We start from the raw sequence: 18,592 nt of genomic DNA, 5'->3' as shown, positions 1-18,592 counted from the left end.
TAAGAACACAGGAAGGGGGTAAGATTCACTTGGAACTAATCCCCAATCAAGGCGTATTGTTGAAGTGAGTATTTAGTACTATATAATTACTGTAGACATAATTATATGTATAGACAATTGCTTGTTTTTTAAGCAGATCTTTTTCAAAAATTAAAACTCCATTAATCTGTAAATAATATTGTATAATTTGTGACTCTGACAGCAGTGGTCATGTAAGCAAGCCAAATGTACAGAAATTGCAATATGGATGCTGGGACAAAGAGCTGGTCTCTCCGTTATGCCAAGACATTAAAAATGTCACACATTCATGGGACACTAGATTACTTTTAAAAAGTAAAATGAAGTTGGAAGTACTTTGATTAGAAAGGCTGGCCTTACATCGGGACTCCAAAAGAGCTGCTACATAAACAGATGTACCATAATAAAGTATAGGTGAAATGTGTTGCCTTCCTGGTAATTCTGTCCTGCCAGTTCTATGGCTCAGTTTGCTTACCTAGAAAAAAAACACTCAACCAGAACACACAAACAGACCTAATTGGACAGGATGTTGAACTATTTTTACGGTGTCTTCTTCTGATAGGAAAATTGGCAGCTCAATCCATTCCATAGTTTGAGAGCTTTAGTGCTGCTGTACTTGAATTTTAAATAGCTATGGTGCTCTCTCGCTTCAATCAAAACATATATCTGATACCTCTCACATTGCTTTCTAGAAGAAATGTGGACCTTGCTGGCACCCATCCTTCCTCCTAGCCCTCAGTAGGCAGGGGATGTGGCATGTGGTGCTCATTAATCTGTGACCCTTATTTCTCACTAGCAAGGGAGCATGGCATGACATTTCACACACCCTCCTTCTCACTGTTCTGAATAGGAGGGCACAAGATGGGGGCTGTTGTCATTCACCCTCGGTCCCAATGTTCTCAATAGAAAAAGGGCGAAGCATGGATGTTCTTTGCCTTTCCTTTTGTATCAGCCATTGAAGGGGCAGAGGCCAGGGGGCGTTATCCAGAAAGTCACCCCCCCCTTGAGAATGAGGGAGGAAGCCCAGGGTTTCTCAGCTGAGCTTTGAGTAGAATTGCTTCTATTGCTTCCTTTCAAATCTTAATTGTATATTTATGTGACAGTTATATTTAATTTTGTGCCTACTAAAAATGAAATGTATTTGTCATCACAAATAAAAAAAAATGCATTCAGACCTCATTTAAAGATATATATATACAGCAAAGTTATGCAAGCTGTTCCTTTACACCCTATTGCCCGAAGCATGCATCCAGAAATTCTGGGCTACATCGCTTGTACAGCCTTAAGGTTACAGAGCCATTGATACGAAGTTTTGTACAGAAGTTTGGGGCCATTAGGCCATCATTAGTGCAATGTGTGGGTGTCCATCACTTCTTGGTAGTGTGGTTTGTAGAGAACCACTACAAAGTAACCAGACAACTTATGGAGAACCACCAGATTTTAGTGAAGAGAGGCTATTTGTTCACTGAATAAGCAGGTAAAAGTGCAAAATTCTTTTAAAGGTCAACTTTCCACTAACCTGGTAAGAGAAGGAAATGGAACCAGTCAAACTCAGTAGCTGCTGATCATTTAGCTGGCAGCTGGTTAAATGACTGGCAGTTAGAGGGTTTTATTGGTTGTATTTTATTCAACGTCTGGGAACAGTACAGATTTGCCTGTTAAACTTTTTCACTCATGGCTACTTATTAGAAGGCTCTCGTCATTAAAACTTGGCTGTTCTCCCTGAGGTGCCTGGCCATTGTGTAATCTCTGAACAGGATAACTGATTTGCTACTTACAAAGGTAATGTTTGCTTTTAGTCTTTTTTCCTTCTTCATGTTTTGAGATGTGTTCCATTGTAATATTTTGCCATAGTAGAGGGTTTTGAATGTTTGAAAATGACTGTTTCCTGTTTTGAAGGAGCTCTAGCACTACCCTGGGGCTGTTGCAGCAGGAATTCATACCTGTCCTACAGGCCAGCCTAGCAACCAGTGACAGGTACCAAGTCCACCCAGCCTGCTCATGATGTGCTGTGTCCGTCAACATTTTTTCTCACGGCCCCATAGTTTTTTGATGTTTGTTGTGCAGTATTTTGCCCATATATTTTTTTACATTTCTTTTATTATTCTGCATTCTAAATGTAATACCGTGACATCCAGCATTGTTTCCCATGAGTGATTGATATTTGTTTCTAGCTGGCAGCACCTTTGCATCACATGAAATGGTGAGACTCATACGGTACATTTTATAACGCAGTGGCTCTGTCACTGTATACATTGTAAGTGCATGCAGTTATTACATGAACCGTGTCACATCACATCCGCATGCAGCAGAGGTGTGCTTATGTCTGTACCGACCAACCCGTTGAGTGACGCTTAAATCTCTTCACGTGGATATGGGGTTTATGTGGTTATTACACTTACTGCATCAGTTCTGAAACTGCTGCCACTTGGAGGGGTGGCTTAGCAAAGGAGAAATACATTTACATTTCATTCTGTTCATATGAAACCGCCAAACTAGGTGAAGTGAAATTCCTGTGTTTTCTCATTTCCTTGCACCTGTTTGGATGTTTAAAGTGTACCAAAGATGTCCTAAAAAGAAGATTTGATACTCGCCCGCGGCTTCCTCCAGCAGCGTAAACAAATATTCTTTTTAGGACATCTCTGGTTTACTTTAAAGGAAATGGAGTGAAAATGGTAAATCACACTCTATCATTTTAATACTCAAGGTAGCTGCAGCACTACAGACTTGCGTTGTTATTGTACTGTTGTGTACTACTTCATGTACAGTTGCAATGTTTCTGCAACTTTCCAGATTAAAAAATGTTATTTTATATGTAAAAATTGGTAAACTACAAATACAGGAAGCAGTGTGTTAAGAACAAACGTTTCCACAGCTTGAATGTAATTGGTTTTAACATCCATGCAAATGAAAGTAACTGTCCATTACCATTTACAAATTTGTTGTTTTTTATTGCACAGTTTTCTGCAATGTTAAAGAGTTCATTTTTAAAGTTGAAAGTAGTAAATATACTTTGGTCGGGGGTAACTAAACATTTGCATTAAACCACAAGACTAAACTCTTCTGTGGCTGCATAGGGTATATATAATGTGCACAAGGAACTAGTGTAGTCGTTGGCATTCCTCTCTGTATGCTGCCGAAATCAGATCAAATAAACAGATTGCTGCTGTTCATTATTCACATATATAATGAATGTATACCTAAAATAAACCCAGGCAACAGAAACTGAGCAAAGGATGAAAAACGGTTACCAGAAGTCACTGTCTGTGAAAGCTACATATCAAAAAAGGGAGATATGGCTGATTACAAATATTCAAACCGTTCCTTATTTCCATCTATGATTTTAACCACTTCACCACTGAGGGGTTTTACCCCTTGAGCACCAGAGCAATTTTCACCTTTCAGCGCTCCTTCCATTCATTCGTCTATAACTTTATCATTACTTATCACAATGAAATGAACTATATCTTGTTTTTTTCCGCCACCAATTAGGCTTTCTTTAGGTGGGACATCATGCCAAGAATTATTTTATTCTAAATGTGTTTTAATGGGAAAATAGGAAAAATGTGGGAAAAAAATTATTTTTCAGTTTTCGGCCATTATAGTTTTTAAATAATGCATGCTACTGTAATTAAAACCCATGCAATGTATTTGCCCTTTTGTCCTGGTTATAAAACCGTTTAAATTATGTCCCTATCACAATGTTTGGCGCCAATATTTTATTTGGAAATAAAGGTGCATTTTTTTCAGTTTTGCGTCCATCCCTAATTACAAGCCCATAGTTTATAAAGTAACAGTGTTATATCCTCTTGACATAAATATTTAAAAAGTTCAGTCCCTAAGGTAACTATTTATGTATTTTTTTTAATTGTAAATTTTTTAATTTTTTTTTAATTACAAAAAAAAAAAATGGGGAGTGTGGGAGGTAATGAGTTAATTTTTTGTGTAACACAAATTTATTTATATGTACAAAAATGCTTAGGGTGTAGTTTTACTATTTGGCCACAGGATGGCAACAGTAACTTTTTGTTTATTGCGACCTGCGAGCGTCCTTCCGGACGCTCACAGGAAGTACTAGGTGGCTGTGAGTGTTTTGTTTTTTTCACAATGATCGCGCTGCCCATCGGAGAGCAGCGGATCATTGCTGGGCTTAGATCAACGAACGGGAATGGATTTTCCCGTTCATTGATCTCCGGGCGAGCGGGCGGCGGCGTGTTTACTAGCGGCGGGCGGCGTGTTTACGAGCGGGAGCGCGGGCAGCGGCGGGAGCGCGGAAAGTACGGATTTCTCCGTCCCTGGGGGTTAAAGGATGGAAAAAGGGACGGAGAAATCCGTACTGGCGGGGGTAAAGTGGTTAAAAATCAGATTAGATTTAACCACTTTGTCCTCCTTGACGTATAAAAACGTCAAGGAGGACAGGCGCGCTCCCGCGGCCGATCGCGCGCGTGCACGCGCACTCCCGGCCGCGGAGTCGGTAGCCACGGAATCAATGTATCGGGCTGGGGAGCCCGATCATTGATTCCTCTCCCCCGCTGAAAAAGCGACAGCTTCTCTCGGAAGCTTCGCTCTTTCTGAAGCTGTGTCCCTCTAAGCGTACATTGTACGCTTAGAGTGACGTCATGTAAAAAAAATCGAGATTGCCATCTTGTGGCCAAAAAGTAAAACTACAAGCAAATACCCAAAAACATTACACAACACCAATATTTCCCCAAATAAAACACTTTTATATCCCACCCTCCCAAAAATGCCCACATAAAATGTTTAATAAAAAAAAACAAAAAAAAACATTACTATAAAAAAAAAAAAACATAAATATTTACCTAAGGGTCTAAACTTTTTAAATATCTATGTAAAGATGAAATATTTCTCTTTATTTTTTTTTTATAAGCTTGTAAATAGTGATGTATGCAAAACGGAAAAAATGCTCTTTTATTTCCAAATAAAATATTGTCGCGATACATTGTGATAGGGACATAATTTAAATGGTGAAATAACCGTGACAAATGGGCAATAACAATACGTGGGTTTTAATTATGGAGGCATGTATTATTTTAAAACTATAATGGCCAAAAACTGACAAATAATGAATTTTTTCATTTTTTTTCTTATTCTTCCTGTTAAAATGCATTTACAGTAAATTGGCTCTTAGCAAAATGTACCCCCCAAAGAAAGCCTAATTGGTGGTGGAAAAAACAAGATATAGATCAGTTCATTGTGATTAGTAGTGATAAAGTTATAGGCTAATGAATGGGAGGTGAACATTGCTCGGATGCATAAGCTGAAAACGACTGAGATGTTAAGTGGTTAAGAACGTGTTTATTTAATGGAAATCTGATTCATTTCACAGTGGCAATCAGTGCTTTAATTGTCTGCTGTAATTAATGTTAAAATGGCAATCCGAAGCTCCATTCCATGGAATGGTACTTTTGATCACCCCAACTAAACAAACCATTAGCCAGAATTAAAGGGGCAATCCATGGCCTATTTAATTGCTTTTCATCCACACACGGCCAGTTTTAAAAGTGGTGGATGGGAACAAATTGGCAGAATTATTAAATGTTTTCTTTGCTTCTGTCTTCACAAGGGAAACATCACTGTTGCAAATTACAGATGCAGAAGAGTCTCAATCTTCCAACTGTAATAAATACTTAACGCAGGAAGAAGTGAAGGCAAGACTAAATTAAATTAGAAATAGACAAGGCACCTGGCCCGGATGGCATGCATCTTCGGGTCCTAAAATATCTTTTGTGACTCTCTTGCAACTGGCAGAGTCCCAGTGGATTGGCGTACAGCCTACGCTTTCCCATTATTTAAGAAGGGCAAAAAATCAGATCCAGGAAATTATAGACCTGTAAGCTTAACATCAGTTGTATGCAAACTATTTAAAGGGTTACTAAGAGATACTATACATGACTTCATAGTAGAAAATTATCTTATTTCTCAGCATCAACATGGGTTTACTGAAGACAGGTCCTGTTTGACTAACATGCTCAGCTTTTATGAGGTAGTGAACGCTAATGTAGATATTGGGAATGCTGTTGATGTGATATACTTGGACTTTGCTAAGGCCTTCGACACTGTTCCACACAAAAGTCTGGTGTAAAAGTTGAGGATCCAAGAACTGGGGAAGAGTCTGTGTGCATGAATAGGGAACTGGCTAATGGCCAGAAAACAAAGAGTAGTGGTCAATGGATCATACTCAAAATGGGAGACTGTTAGCAGTGGGGTCCCACAGGGGTCTGTACTGGGTCCAGTGCTCTTCAATTTATTTATTAATGACCTAGTAGATGCAGTAGTAAGCAATGTTGCTATTTTTGCAGATGATACAAAATTGTGCAGAATCACAAGGATGGCTATATGGGCACATAAATGGCAGATGAAATTCAATGTTGAAAAATGTAATGTAAAGTCATGCACCATATTATTATTATTATTATTATTTATTGTATTTATAAAGCGCCAACATATTACGCAGCGCTGCACAATAGATAAATTGGTTAACATACAAGGTAGAACATACGGAAACTCACAACAAAACAAGATCATGCAAATGATTTGATAACAATACAGTGTCATAGGTCAAAATAGAGACTATTCTAGTCCACAAGAGGGGTGATTGTCAGTAAGATTGCATAATCAAACTGGAAACACTAGGGAGGAGGGCCATACAAAATAAATGGGATACAGTTGGGGACATCAAACTTGGAGAAGGACTTAGGAGTACTCATCGACAACAAGTTAAATAATCGTACTCCATGCCAAGCCGCTGCAGCTAAAGCTAACAAAATTTTGGGATGCATTAAAAGGGAAATAAAAACTCGAGATGCTAGCATAATATTGCCGCTGTTTAACTCTCTAGTAAGGCCACATCTGGAATATGAAATTCAGTTCTGGGCACCACATTACAGGAAAGATATTGCAGTTTTAGAGCAGGTGCAGAGACAAGCAACAAAATTGATACGTGGGATGGAAAGTCTCATTTACCAAGAAAGGTTAGATAAACTGGGTTTATTTAGTCTAGAGAAAAGAAAAGAAGCCTTAGAGGGAATCTAATTAACATGTATAAATACATCAGAGGGCAATATAAAATCTTGGCGGATGAGCTTTTTGTCCCTAGGCCTTCTCAAAGGACTAGAGGACATGATCTGCGCATGGAGGGGAAAAACGTTTTAGCCATTTATTTAGGAAAGAGTTCTTTACAGTAAGAGTGATTAAGATGTGGAATGCATTGCCACAGGAAGTAGGTATGGCACATTCTATACCTGCTTTTAAAGGGGGCTTAGATGCTTTCCTTGCGTTGAAAGACATCCATGGTTATAATTACTATGTAATTCTCAGTGGTGTTGATTCAGGGATTTTATCTGATTGCCATCTGGAGTCGGGAAGGAATTTTTTCCCTTTTGGGGCTAAATGGACCATACCTTGTAAGGGTTTTTCGCCTTCCTCTGGATCAACAGGGATATGTGAGGGAGCAGGTGGGTGCTGTACTTTGTTCCCTGGTTGAACTCGATGGACGTATGTCTTTTTTCAACCCAAATAACTATGTAACTATGTAAATAGGTGTTTAAAACAAACATCCATGTTCTCTATTGAAGTCTGTGGCATTCTCTACTTTCGGTGTTTTGTTCTGGTTTTTTTTTTTTTTTATTATTAAACTTTTACCTATGGGTTAGGGATGGTCAAGGCAATGCAAATAATTCTGAGTTGATGCAGGATTATACAAAATACGGTATGTATGCAATTGTATGCAGCTTGAAATTGGAGGAATAGAATTCCACTTTGATGGGACTTGATTTGCTCATTTTCAAGTTGCATACATGTGAATATCAAATTTGCATGATTCTGCATCAACTCAGAATTCTTTGCATCTCATTGACCATCCCTTATAATGGTGCTGGTCATTTATTTTTGACCCGGAACTGCAATAGTAGCAGTTGTGGGAAGTTAAATCGCTGAAGACAAAAAAGCTGAAATGAGGGCTACTTTTATAAGCATAGCAATGTGCTAATCCCCAGAAAAGTGACTTTATATGTTGAGAAATGTATCTTTCCTAGTGACCTGAAGATTGTCACTTTCTAAGTAGGCCCCATAGCGTTTATAGTGAAGGAGGGGTGGTTCCCTGGCATCTGTGTGTGCGCCTGTGCTGCTCTTCCTAGTTGCTGTGTCATTAAAATCTATTTGGTCAACTGTCTACAGACTCCATCAGGAGTCCATAGTTGATCATCTAAGTCAAGGATATAAAACTTCACTCCTTGAGGGCCATATGCATGCCAGTGTTTAGGATGGACAGAGAAATGTGTCCTGCTTGATGAACCACACTTTTCCTGATTTAATAACTTCAATTAATTTAAGCTGTGCCATAAATGTGTGAGGATCTCAGTACCTGAGGACTGAAGTTGGACATCCCTGATCTAAGTTATCCAGCCAGAAGCCACAGAATGGAAGGTGCATGCGTAATGGCTGGAAGACTTGGTTTTCAAGCAGAACATCAAGAAATGGATGATAGACAGATATGTTTGAGAAACATACCTGTTCTTAATTAACATGATGGAGGGTTATAATGACAAATAGGGATGCTCAGGAGTCAGGACTACAGCTTGGTTTGCCTTTCTATGATTGTAGATATTGTCAGGGCTGTGAAGTCGGAGTCTGTGGTTTCATAAACTGAGGAGTCGGGAGTCGAATGATTTTTGTACCAAATCCACAGCCCTGGTAAGTATTAGGTTAAGAATTCTGAGCCATTTTGGGTACCTGGAGTTGGAGATTTCATAAACTGAGGAGTTGGAAGATTTTTTTTGTACTGACTCCATAGCCCTGGAGATTGTATCTTTGTCTCTGAAGCAAACTGCTTTGGTTTTAATATGCATGTGGCATGTATCACTGAAGGTATGCTGTGCATTTTTCACCATATACTTATTTTCTTCGCCCCTGATTTGACTCGCTAGCATTAAAAAAAAAAAAGGTAATAAGTGACAAGTACTGTGATAAAATGTTTAGCTTTGTAGGTTTTAGGTGCAGATAGTATACTAGTAGGTGAGGACATTCTCTAAAATCTTACTTATAGGGTACCTAAAGCAAATCCCACCTTCAAAATTAAGTAATGGGTGCTCCTATTACATTGAGGAAGCATTAAAGATGGTCTATTCTTTGTTTCTGCAAGTTAAATTGTCCAACTGCTGGGCAGTTGAATAAGCTAGATAGAAAGAGCCCATTGCTTAATACACACCAAGCATGCATCAATTACAAATTGTGCTTGCCAAGTAAACTTGAGCTTGCATACCTGGACTGGGCATATGAGAGTTTCTGAACCTTGCATGCCCAGCTATAGGGCTTGCTTATGTCTGAATGATTCTCTCTACTGGATACACCCAATTCATGAACTTGCACATGCCCAGTACATAGGTGCAAGTTAATGGCCACAAGCACTTACGATAGGATGGGGGGGGGGGCGCCTGGAAGCATACCACACGCAAGTGAGTAACTTGGCTGTAATTGGGCCATAAGTTTACTAGCAGCGTTGCAGCGGTCGCTGCAGGAGGGGACCCCTAAGTGCACTAGGGAGAAGTCCAACGGTGAAGCCTGGTGGAACATGTGATTTTATGTCGTCTGGAGGACTGTTTAAGTGTACCCCTTGCTTCTCATTCATCATGCATGATGTTATTTGATACAATTTTTTTGAACTGAGACTTTCAAACCCATTATCTTTTCAGCTGACAATCTAATGGACTTATCCAATTGAGTTATGTTTTTTTCCTAGTTAACAAGGACTGTGCCCATAACTGGTCATACAAGCAGGAATAGGGGGAGATTACGCTCAGTGCCAACATGTGGGGAGTGAGGGTGTGGGTTTAGAGGGTGATCACCGCTCCAGTTTGAAAGGGTTGTGTAATACTGGGGGGGGGTCTTTTGTAATGTATGCGGTTAATTGTTTTGTACAATAATACAGGATTTTGGAAACAAGTCGGATCCTTGAGTGATATGTTCTATGGGGAGGTAACTGGGATTGCCTAAGAGGAAATAAATGTTAGCCTCCATATAACTCATTTTAGTTGTCCTTTAACTTTTGTTTGTTCACACAGCCTTCTAGGAAGCTGAAGTATCTGTTAGGTAACAAGGTCTCCTTGCAGAACAATTGCCAATACAAGTTACAGTGCTCTGGATCCTGGGAGTGTTTTGCTGAAGATTTCTCAGCTGTCACACCAGCACATGAACAGTAGCACTGCTAAATGTGGGAAGAGGTTTGATGCAACATTACCTTGTGACCATGGCTGTGTGAACTAGCCCTTAGGCTTAATAAAAGAAATGGCTACACAAATCATCTAATACAGTCTTACCTTTGTGGCATTTGCGAATGGAATATCATCTGTGTAAATGAATTGTTCATAATACAGTAAAGCTAAATATTTGTGGTTTGCACTGATTTGGGTATTACCCCTGCCTAAGCTATAAGGGTACATTGTAATGTTAGAACTGTGTGAGATCAGGTATTTCTGGCTAGATGTATCTGTTAAGCCTTGTACTGTTTCTCTGGCAGGCATCACACCGTGACTCGAGGCATTACAAAAGGAGTAAAAGAAGATTTCAGGCTAGCGATGGAACGGCAAGTCTCCCGCTGCACAGAAAATCTCATGGTCATCTTGCATCGCTTTTGTATCAATGAAAAGATTCTGTTGTTACAGTGTTTAGCTTAACGTCACCAAACTCCTATTGTACTCCATTGGACTTGTGTCTTCCATGCAGGATAACGCAGTGTGAAATTTTGTGGTCCCACTTTTGTATTGTGCTGTAAATAGTTCCTGTTTATTCAAAATACAGTGGTTTGCAAAAGTATTCGGGCCGTTGAAGTTTTCCACATTTAGTCATATTACTGACACAAACATGAATCAGTTTTATTGGAATTCCACGTGAAAGACCAATACAAAGTGGTGTACACGTGAGAAGTGGAACGAAAATCATACAGGATTCCAAACATTTAAAAAAAAAAATATCTGCAAAGTGGGGTGTGCGTAATTATTCAGCCCCCTGAGTCAATACTTTGTAGAACCACCTTTTGCTGCAATTACAGCTGCCAGTCTTTTAGGGTATGTCTCTACCAGCTTTGCACATCTAGAGACTGAAATTCTTGCTCATTCTTCTTTGCAAAACAGCTCCAGCTCAGTCAGATTAGATGGACAGGGTTTGTGAACAGCAATTTTCAGATCTTGCCACAGATTCTCCATTGGATTTAGATCTGGACTTTGATTGGGCCAAACACATGGATATGTTTTGTTTTAAACCATTCCATTGTTGCCCTGGCTTTATGTTTAGGGTCGTTGTTCTGCTGGAAGGTGAACCTCCGCCCCAGTCTCAAGTCTTTTGCAGACTCCAGGAGGTTTTCTTCCAAGATTTCCCTGTATTTGGCTCCATCCATCTTCCCATCAACTCTGACCAGCTTCCCTGGTTCTGCTGAAAAGAAGCACCCCCCCGAGCATGATGCTGCCACCACATTTGACAGTGGGGATGGTGTGTTCAGAGTGATGTGCAATGTTAGTTTTCCACCACACATAGCATTTTGTCCAAAAAGTTCAATTTTGGTCTCATCTGACCATAGCACCTTTTTCCACATTTTTGCTGTGCACCCCACATGGCTTGTGGCAAACTGAAAATGGGACTTCTTATGCTTTTCTGTTAACAATGGCTTTCTTCTTGCCACTCTTCCATAAAGGCCAACTTTGTGCAATGCACGACTAATAGTTGTCCTATGGACAGATTCCCCCACCTGAACTGTAGATTTCTGCAGCTTGTCTAGTCACTATGGACCTCTTGACTGCATTTCTGATCAGCGCTCTCCTTGTTCAGCCTGTGAATTTAGGTGGATGGCCTGGTCTTGGTAGGTTTACAGTTGTGCCATACTCCATCCATTTCGGAATGATCGCTTGAACAGTGCTCCGTGGGATGTTCAAGGCTTTGGAAATCTTTTTGTAGCCTAAGCCTGGTTTAAATTTCTCAATAACTTTATCCCTGACCTGTCTGGTGTGTTCATTGGACTTCATGGTGTTGTTGCTCCCAATATTCTCTTAGACAACGTCTGAGGGCGTCACAGAGCAGCTGTATTTGTACTGACATTAGATTACGCACTCATCAGGCAATGTCTATGGGCAACTGACTGCACTCAGACCAAAGGGGGCTGAATAATTACACACACCCCACTTTGCAGTTATTTTTTTTTTTTTTTTAAATGTTTGGAGTCATGTATGATTTTCGTTCCACTTCTCACGTGTACACCACTTTGTATTGGTCTTTCACGCGGAATTCCAATAAAATTGATTCATGTTTGTGGCAGTAATATGACAAAATGTGGAAAACTTCAAGGGGCAGAATACTTTTTCAAACCACTGTATTCCTGTGTATAGCATTTTTAATATTGATGTACAATTTTGTATTTACTCTCATCTTGTGTCAATGTAAATAAAGGTGACTCTTGTAAAAGTTGAATTTCTGGAAACTAATCTGTTGACAAAAGTGCAATTCAATAAAAAGTGTATCAATTTTTTTTTCTCAAGAACCGTTTACTACAGAACTGCCAAAATACAGAATAATCCATGGTTATTCATTAGAATTATACAGCAAGTAAATGGGAGGAATTTGACATGGCTGGAGGAACTTCATGTCCTCTGTTCTCTATGCATGAGAACACCTCATGTAACAAGCAGAGGAATCAACATATAACTCTGTTAGGTAAGTTATTGAATGAGGTGCCATGCAGACCACACATTGTTAAAGTGTTATGATTGGCAAGTAAGAAAGTGATCTTCCCTAACAGGTGCATTTTGTGAAGTTTATGCTTAAAGGCAGTGAAACTGATAGAGGGAGATTTCCATTTGGCTATGAGCATCCTCACTACACTATCAGTTCTGAACAATCAGTAAGTTCTGGTGTTTGGCAAGGAACTGAGCCTTCTCATGAAATAGAGAATTTTGAAAACGATCCATAGGTGCGCCCATGAGGCTAATCAGAAGTAATCCCCCCCCCCCCAAAAAAAAACACCTCTGGACCATCGGACAGTGCCACCAGTAATGGGCGCAGGCTGCCCCGCAGCCCTATATCCTCAGTTCAGTTGAAGCAAGACTCCTCTTGTTGAAATAAAAAATGGGTTCTATACCAATTGTAGAGGATTCTGTAGCCCCTCTCTCTGGCAGAACAATTTATAGAACACTTTACTAGACCTAAAAAGATAGAATTACATTCTCCAAACAACCAGGCTGTCTGGGATCTATTTTGCCATTATACGACAGCAGGGGATGTCAACTAATTTGTTACCAGACCTCAGAACACATAAGGGAGATCAAACCAGAAGGATGAAATTAACCTACGTCACTTAGGTATATTATAACGATTGAAGGAGATGCAAGGAAAGAATAAGATCAAGACATTCGAGAGGAATCAGCGCAGGAGACTTTGGCGCAGGATACAGCCGGTATTTGGCTGATCCTGCTGCTGCACAAGTCCCGGCCATATTAAATACTATTCCCCCTCCAGACTGCTATGACGGCGCTGAAGTTATTCACTGCTGCAACCAAGTCTCCTGCACTGGAATGAAAGTGTTCGAGATGAAGGGCCTTATCAGAGGAGTTCAGAAAAAAAATAATGCAGCTATTAAGAGAACATCCTATGAATGGTCAACAGTCGAGTTCACTCAGTGAGTTCCTACAACATCCCTAAAACATAAAAATGTAAATGAATTCCCCCCTCCCTCCCCCCCCCCCCCCCTTAAATTAGCCATAAACTACAAGGTATATTCAACTATGGTAGTGGTTAGATTATAAGCCCCTCTGAGGGGCAGTCTGTGACAAGAGTACATACTGTACTCTATATATTGCTGGCATTTTCCACAGCACTCTTAAATAGTACTTAATGTGCTAATTAAAGTGCTTTTTATTTTTAATATATAAGTATTTCAGAGAAATGTAAACCCCCTCACGTCAGATTTGTCATGGGAATTTTTTCAACTAGTCTAACGTTTCCATCTTGGATGTACAGTATGTGCAGTATCTCACAAAAGTGAGTACAACTCACTTTAAAAAAAAAAAAAAAAAAGGACAACACTAACACTGATGCAAGATAAAGTAGTCTGTGTACAGCTGTCCCACCAAAATAACACACAGCCATTAATATCTAAATCACTGGAAACAAAAAGGAATACATCCCTGAGTGAAAAATGTCAAAATTCACCAAGTTATGAACCAGAGCAATTTTCAAATTTCAGCACTCCTTCAATTCATTCACCAATAACTTTATCACAGCAAAATGATCTAGATTTTGTTTTTTCACCATCAATTAAGCTTTCTTTGGGTGGTACATTTTGCTGAAAATGTTATTCTAAATGCATTTTAACAAGAATAAAAATGGAAACATTTCTCAGTTTTCGGCCATTATAGTTTTAAAATAAAACATGCTGCTGTGGATAAAACCTACACATTATTTGTCCCTGTTATTACAACATTTGAATGTCTAGTACAATGTATGTGTCAAAAGTAACTTCAGCTCGAACACGCCGAAACCAGCGCAGGAGATTTGGGCACCAACATAGGCCGTGATAGAAATTACAGCTATAGCAGGCACAGGGAGTTACTTCAGCGCCATCAGAAGACGGCGCTGAAGTTACTTTTAAAACATAATAATTCATTTTCAAGCAATTGCTGGAAGCTGAATTATTTCATTCCCCATGGCGGCCTGGAGGGTGAATAGTATTTGATACGGCCATATACCGGCTGAATCCTGTGCCCAAGTCTCCAGCGCTGTTATCTCTCGTATGCCTTCAGCTCCGACTTCTGACGGCGCTGGAATTGCTCTGTGTGCGCTGCTATAGCTGTAATTCCTATTACAGCCTATGGTGGCGGTGGCGGCTGCGCCCAAATCTACCTGCACTGTAATTAAAGCGCTCGATTATGGGAGAGTCAGGTAGTAAGGAGTTAATTAATGGGGGATTTTAATTGATTATTTAAATTGATGTATGTAGGTATAATTTTACTATTTGGTCACTAGATATCCCCCCCCCCCCTTCACTGTATTCCCCCTGTGTACTGCAAACAGTATACAGGAAGATGTGTGTAGTATATTTTACATTCACTTTTATCAGTGACCACTGGCATCTCATTTATGCCAGTGATCATTGATCACAGGCCCTTTAACCACTTCCCGACCGCCCACTACACAGGGGCGGCGGGGAAGTGGAGCCCTGCAGGACGGCCTCACCCACAGAGGCGGCGGTCCATTTAAGGGCATGGGCGGAGCGATCGCGTCATCCGTGACGCGATCCTCCGCCGGCGCCTGTCACCGCTCGCTCGCCGCAACATCCCGCCGGCTATACGGAAGCGCCGGCGGGATGTTAACCCCGCGATCGCCGCATACAAAGTGTATAATACACTTTGTAATGTTTACAAAGTGTATTATACAGGCTGCCTCCTGCCCTGGTGGTCCCAGTGTCCGAGGGACCACCAGGGCAGGCTGCAGCCACCCTAGTCTGCACCCAAGCACACTGATTTTCTCCCCCCCCCGCCCCAGATCGCCCACAGCACCCATCAGACCCCCCCCCCTGCCCACCCCCCAGACCCCTGTTTGCACCCAATCACCCCCCTAATCACCCATCAATCACTCCCTGTCACTATCTGTCAACGCTATTTTTTTTTTATCCCCCCCCCCTGCTCCCTGCCCCCTCCTGATCACCCCCCCCCCCTCAGATTCTCCCCAGACCCCCCCCCAGACCACCCCCCCCTGTTTACTGTATGCATCTATCCCCCTGATCACCTGTCAATCACCTGTCAATCACCCGTCAATCACCCATCAATCACCCGTCAATCACCCCCTGTCACTGCCACCCATCAATCAGCCCCTAACCTGCCCCTTGCGGGCAATCTGATCACCCCCCCACACCAATAGATCGCCCACAGATCCGACATCAGATCACCTCCCAAATCCATTGTTTACATCTATTCTCTCCTCTAAACACCCACTAATTACCCATCAATCACCCATCAATCACCCCCTATCACCACTTGTCACTTTTACCTATCAGATCAGACCCTAATCTGCCCCTTGCGGGCACCCAATCACCCGCCCACACGCTCAGATTGCCCTCTGACCCCCCCTTATCAATTCACCAGTGCATTAATTACATCTGTTCTTCCCTGTAATAACCCACTGATCACCTGTCAATCACCTGCCAATCACCTATCACCCATCAATCACCCCCTGTCACTGCCACCCATCAATCAGCCCCTAACCTGCCCCTTGCGGGCAATCTGATCACCCACCCACACCATTAGATCGCCCGCAAACCCGCCGTCAGATTACCTCCCAAATGTATCGTTTACATCTGTTATCTTCTCTAAACACCCACTAATTACCCATCAATCACCCCCTATCACCACCTGTCACTGTTACCTATCAGATCAGACCCTAATCTGCCCCTTGCGGGCACCCAATCACCCGCCCACACGCTCAGATTGCCCTCTGACCCCCCCTTATCAATTCACCAGTGCATTAATTACATCTGTTCTTCCCTGTAATAACCCACTGATCACCTGTCAATCACCTGCCAATCACCTATCACCCATCAATCACCCCCTGTCACTGCCACCCATCAATCAGCCCCTAACCTGCCCCTTGCGGGCAATCTGATCACCCACCCACACCATTAGATCGCCCGCAAACCCGCCGTCAGATTACCTCCCAAATGTATCGTTTACATCTGTTATCTTCTCTAAACACCCACTAATTACCCATCAATCACCCCCTATCACCACCTGTCACTGTTACCTATCAGATCAGACCCTAATCTGCCCCTTGCGGGCACCCAATCACCCGCCCACACGCTCAGATTGCCCTCAGACCCCCCCCCCCCCCCCTTATCAATTCGCCAGTGCATTAATTACATCTGTCCTTCCCTGTAATAACCCACTGATCACCTGTCAATCACCTGCCAATCACCTATCACCCATCAATCACCCCCTGTCACTGCCACCCAACAATCAGCCCCTAACCTGCCCCTTGCGGGCAATCTGATCACCCACCCACACCAATAGATCGCCCGCAGATCCGACATCAGATCACCACCCAAGCGCAGTGTTTCCATCTATTCTCTCCTCTAAACACCCACTAATTACCCATCAATCACCCATCAATCACTCCCTATCACCACCTGTCACTGTTACCTATCAGATCAGACCCTAATCTGCCCCTTGCGGGCACCCAATCGACCGCCTACACGCTCAGATTGCCCTCAGACCCCCCCTTATCAATTCGCCAGTGCAATATTTACATCTGTTCTCCCCTGTAATAACCCACTGATTACCTGTCAATCACCTATCAATCACCCATCAATCACCCCCTGTCACTGCCACCCATCAATCACCCCCTGTCACTGCCACCCATCAATCACCCGCTGTCACTGCCACCCATCAATCAGCCCCTAACCTGCCCCTTGCGGGCAAACTGATCACCCACCCACACCAATAGATCGCCCGCAGATCCGACATCAGATCACCACCCAAGCGCAGTGTTTCCATCTATTCTCTACCCTAAACACCCACTAATTACCCATCAATCACCCCCTGTCACTGCTACCTATCAGATTAGACCCCTATCTGCCCCTAGGGCACTCAATCACCCGCCCACACCCTCAGAATGCCCTCAGACCCCAGCCCTGATCACCTCGCCAGTGCATTGCTTGCATCCATTCCCCCCTCTAATCACACCTTGAGACACCCATCAATCACCTCCTGTCACCCCCTAGCACACCTACCCATCAGATCAGGCCCCAATTTGCCCCGTGTGGGCTCCTGATCACTCGGCCAAACCCTCAGACCCCCTTCCGATCACCTCCCCAGTGCATGGATTGCATCTATTTTCCCCTCTAACCACCCCCTGAGACACCCATCAATCACCTCCTGTCACCCCCCTAGCACTCCTATCCATCAGATCAGGCCCAATACAACCTGTCATCTAAAAGCCCACCCTGCTTATGACCGGTTCCACAAAATTCGCCCCCTCATAGACCACCTGTCATCAAAATTTGCAGATGCTTATACCCCTGAACAGTCATTTTGAGACATTTGGTTTCCAGACTACTCACGGTTTTGGGCCTGTAAAATGCCAGGGCGGTATAGGAACCCCACAAGTGACCCCATTTTAGAAAAAAAAGACACCCCAAGGTATTATGTTAGGTGTATGACGAGTTCATAGAAGATTTAATTTTTTGTCAAAAGTTAGCGGAAATTAATTTTTATTAGTTTTTTTTCACAAAGTGTCATTTTTCACTAACTTGTGACAAAAAATAAAATCTTCTATGAACTTGCCATACACCTAACGGAATACCTTGGGGTGTCTTCTTTCTAAAATGGGGTCACTTGTGGGGTTCCTATACTGCCCTGGCATTTTAGGGGCCCTAAACCGCGAGGAGTAGTCTAGAAAACAAATGCTTCAAAATGACCTGTGAATAGGACGTTGGGCCCCTTAGCGCACCTAGGCTGCAAAAAAGTGTCACACATGTGGTACCGCCGTACTCAGGAAAAGTAGTATAATGTGTTTTGGGGTG

At 42.1% G+C, this 18,592-nt stretch overlaps 1 protein-coding gene across 4 annotated transcripts in view; it reads left to right on the top strand.

Moving 5' to 3' along the window:
- The window catches only part of INTS10 (integrator complex subunit 10), a 76,899-nt gene extending 66,034 nt beyond the window's left edge, over window positions 1–10,865 (top strand). For 2 of the 4 annotated variants that reach the window (XM_068271148.1, XM_068271151.1), the window contains exons 16-18: window positions 1–64; window positions 1,918–1,995; window positions 10,553–10,865. The exon at window positions 1–64 is cut by the window's left edge and continues 30 nt beyond it. In XM_068271148.1, the coding sequence (XP_068127249.1) occupies window positions 1–64; window positions 1,918–1,995; window positions 10,553–10,709 (299 nt within the window). In that variant the 3' untranslated portion in view covers window positions 10,710–10,865. Of the gene's footprint in view, window positions 65–1,917; window positions 1,996–2,192; window positions 2,233–10,552 lie in introns of those variants that run through there. The other 2 variants (XM_068271150.1, XM_068271149.1) reach the window with 2 other exon arrangements.
- The last annotated feature ends 7,727 nt before the right edge of the window (window positions 10,866–18,592 follow it).

This window comes from Hyperolius riggenbachi, chromosome 1 (genome assembly GCF_040937935.1).
Source record: "Hyperolius riggenbachi isolate aHypRig1 chromosome 1, aHypRig1.pri, whole genome shotgun sequence".
In the NCBI taxonomy this organism is placed as follows: Eukaryota; Metazoa; Chordata; class Amphibia; order Anura; family Hyperoliidae; genus Hyperolius; species Hyperolius riggenbachi.
This window is presented reverse-complemented; position numbering and strand designations above follow the sequence as displayed.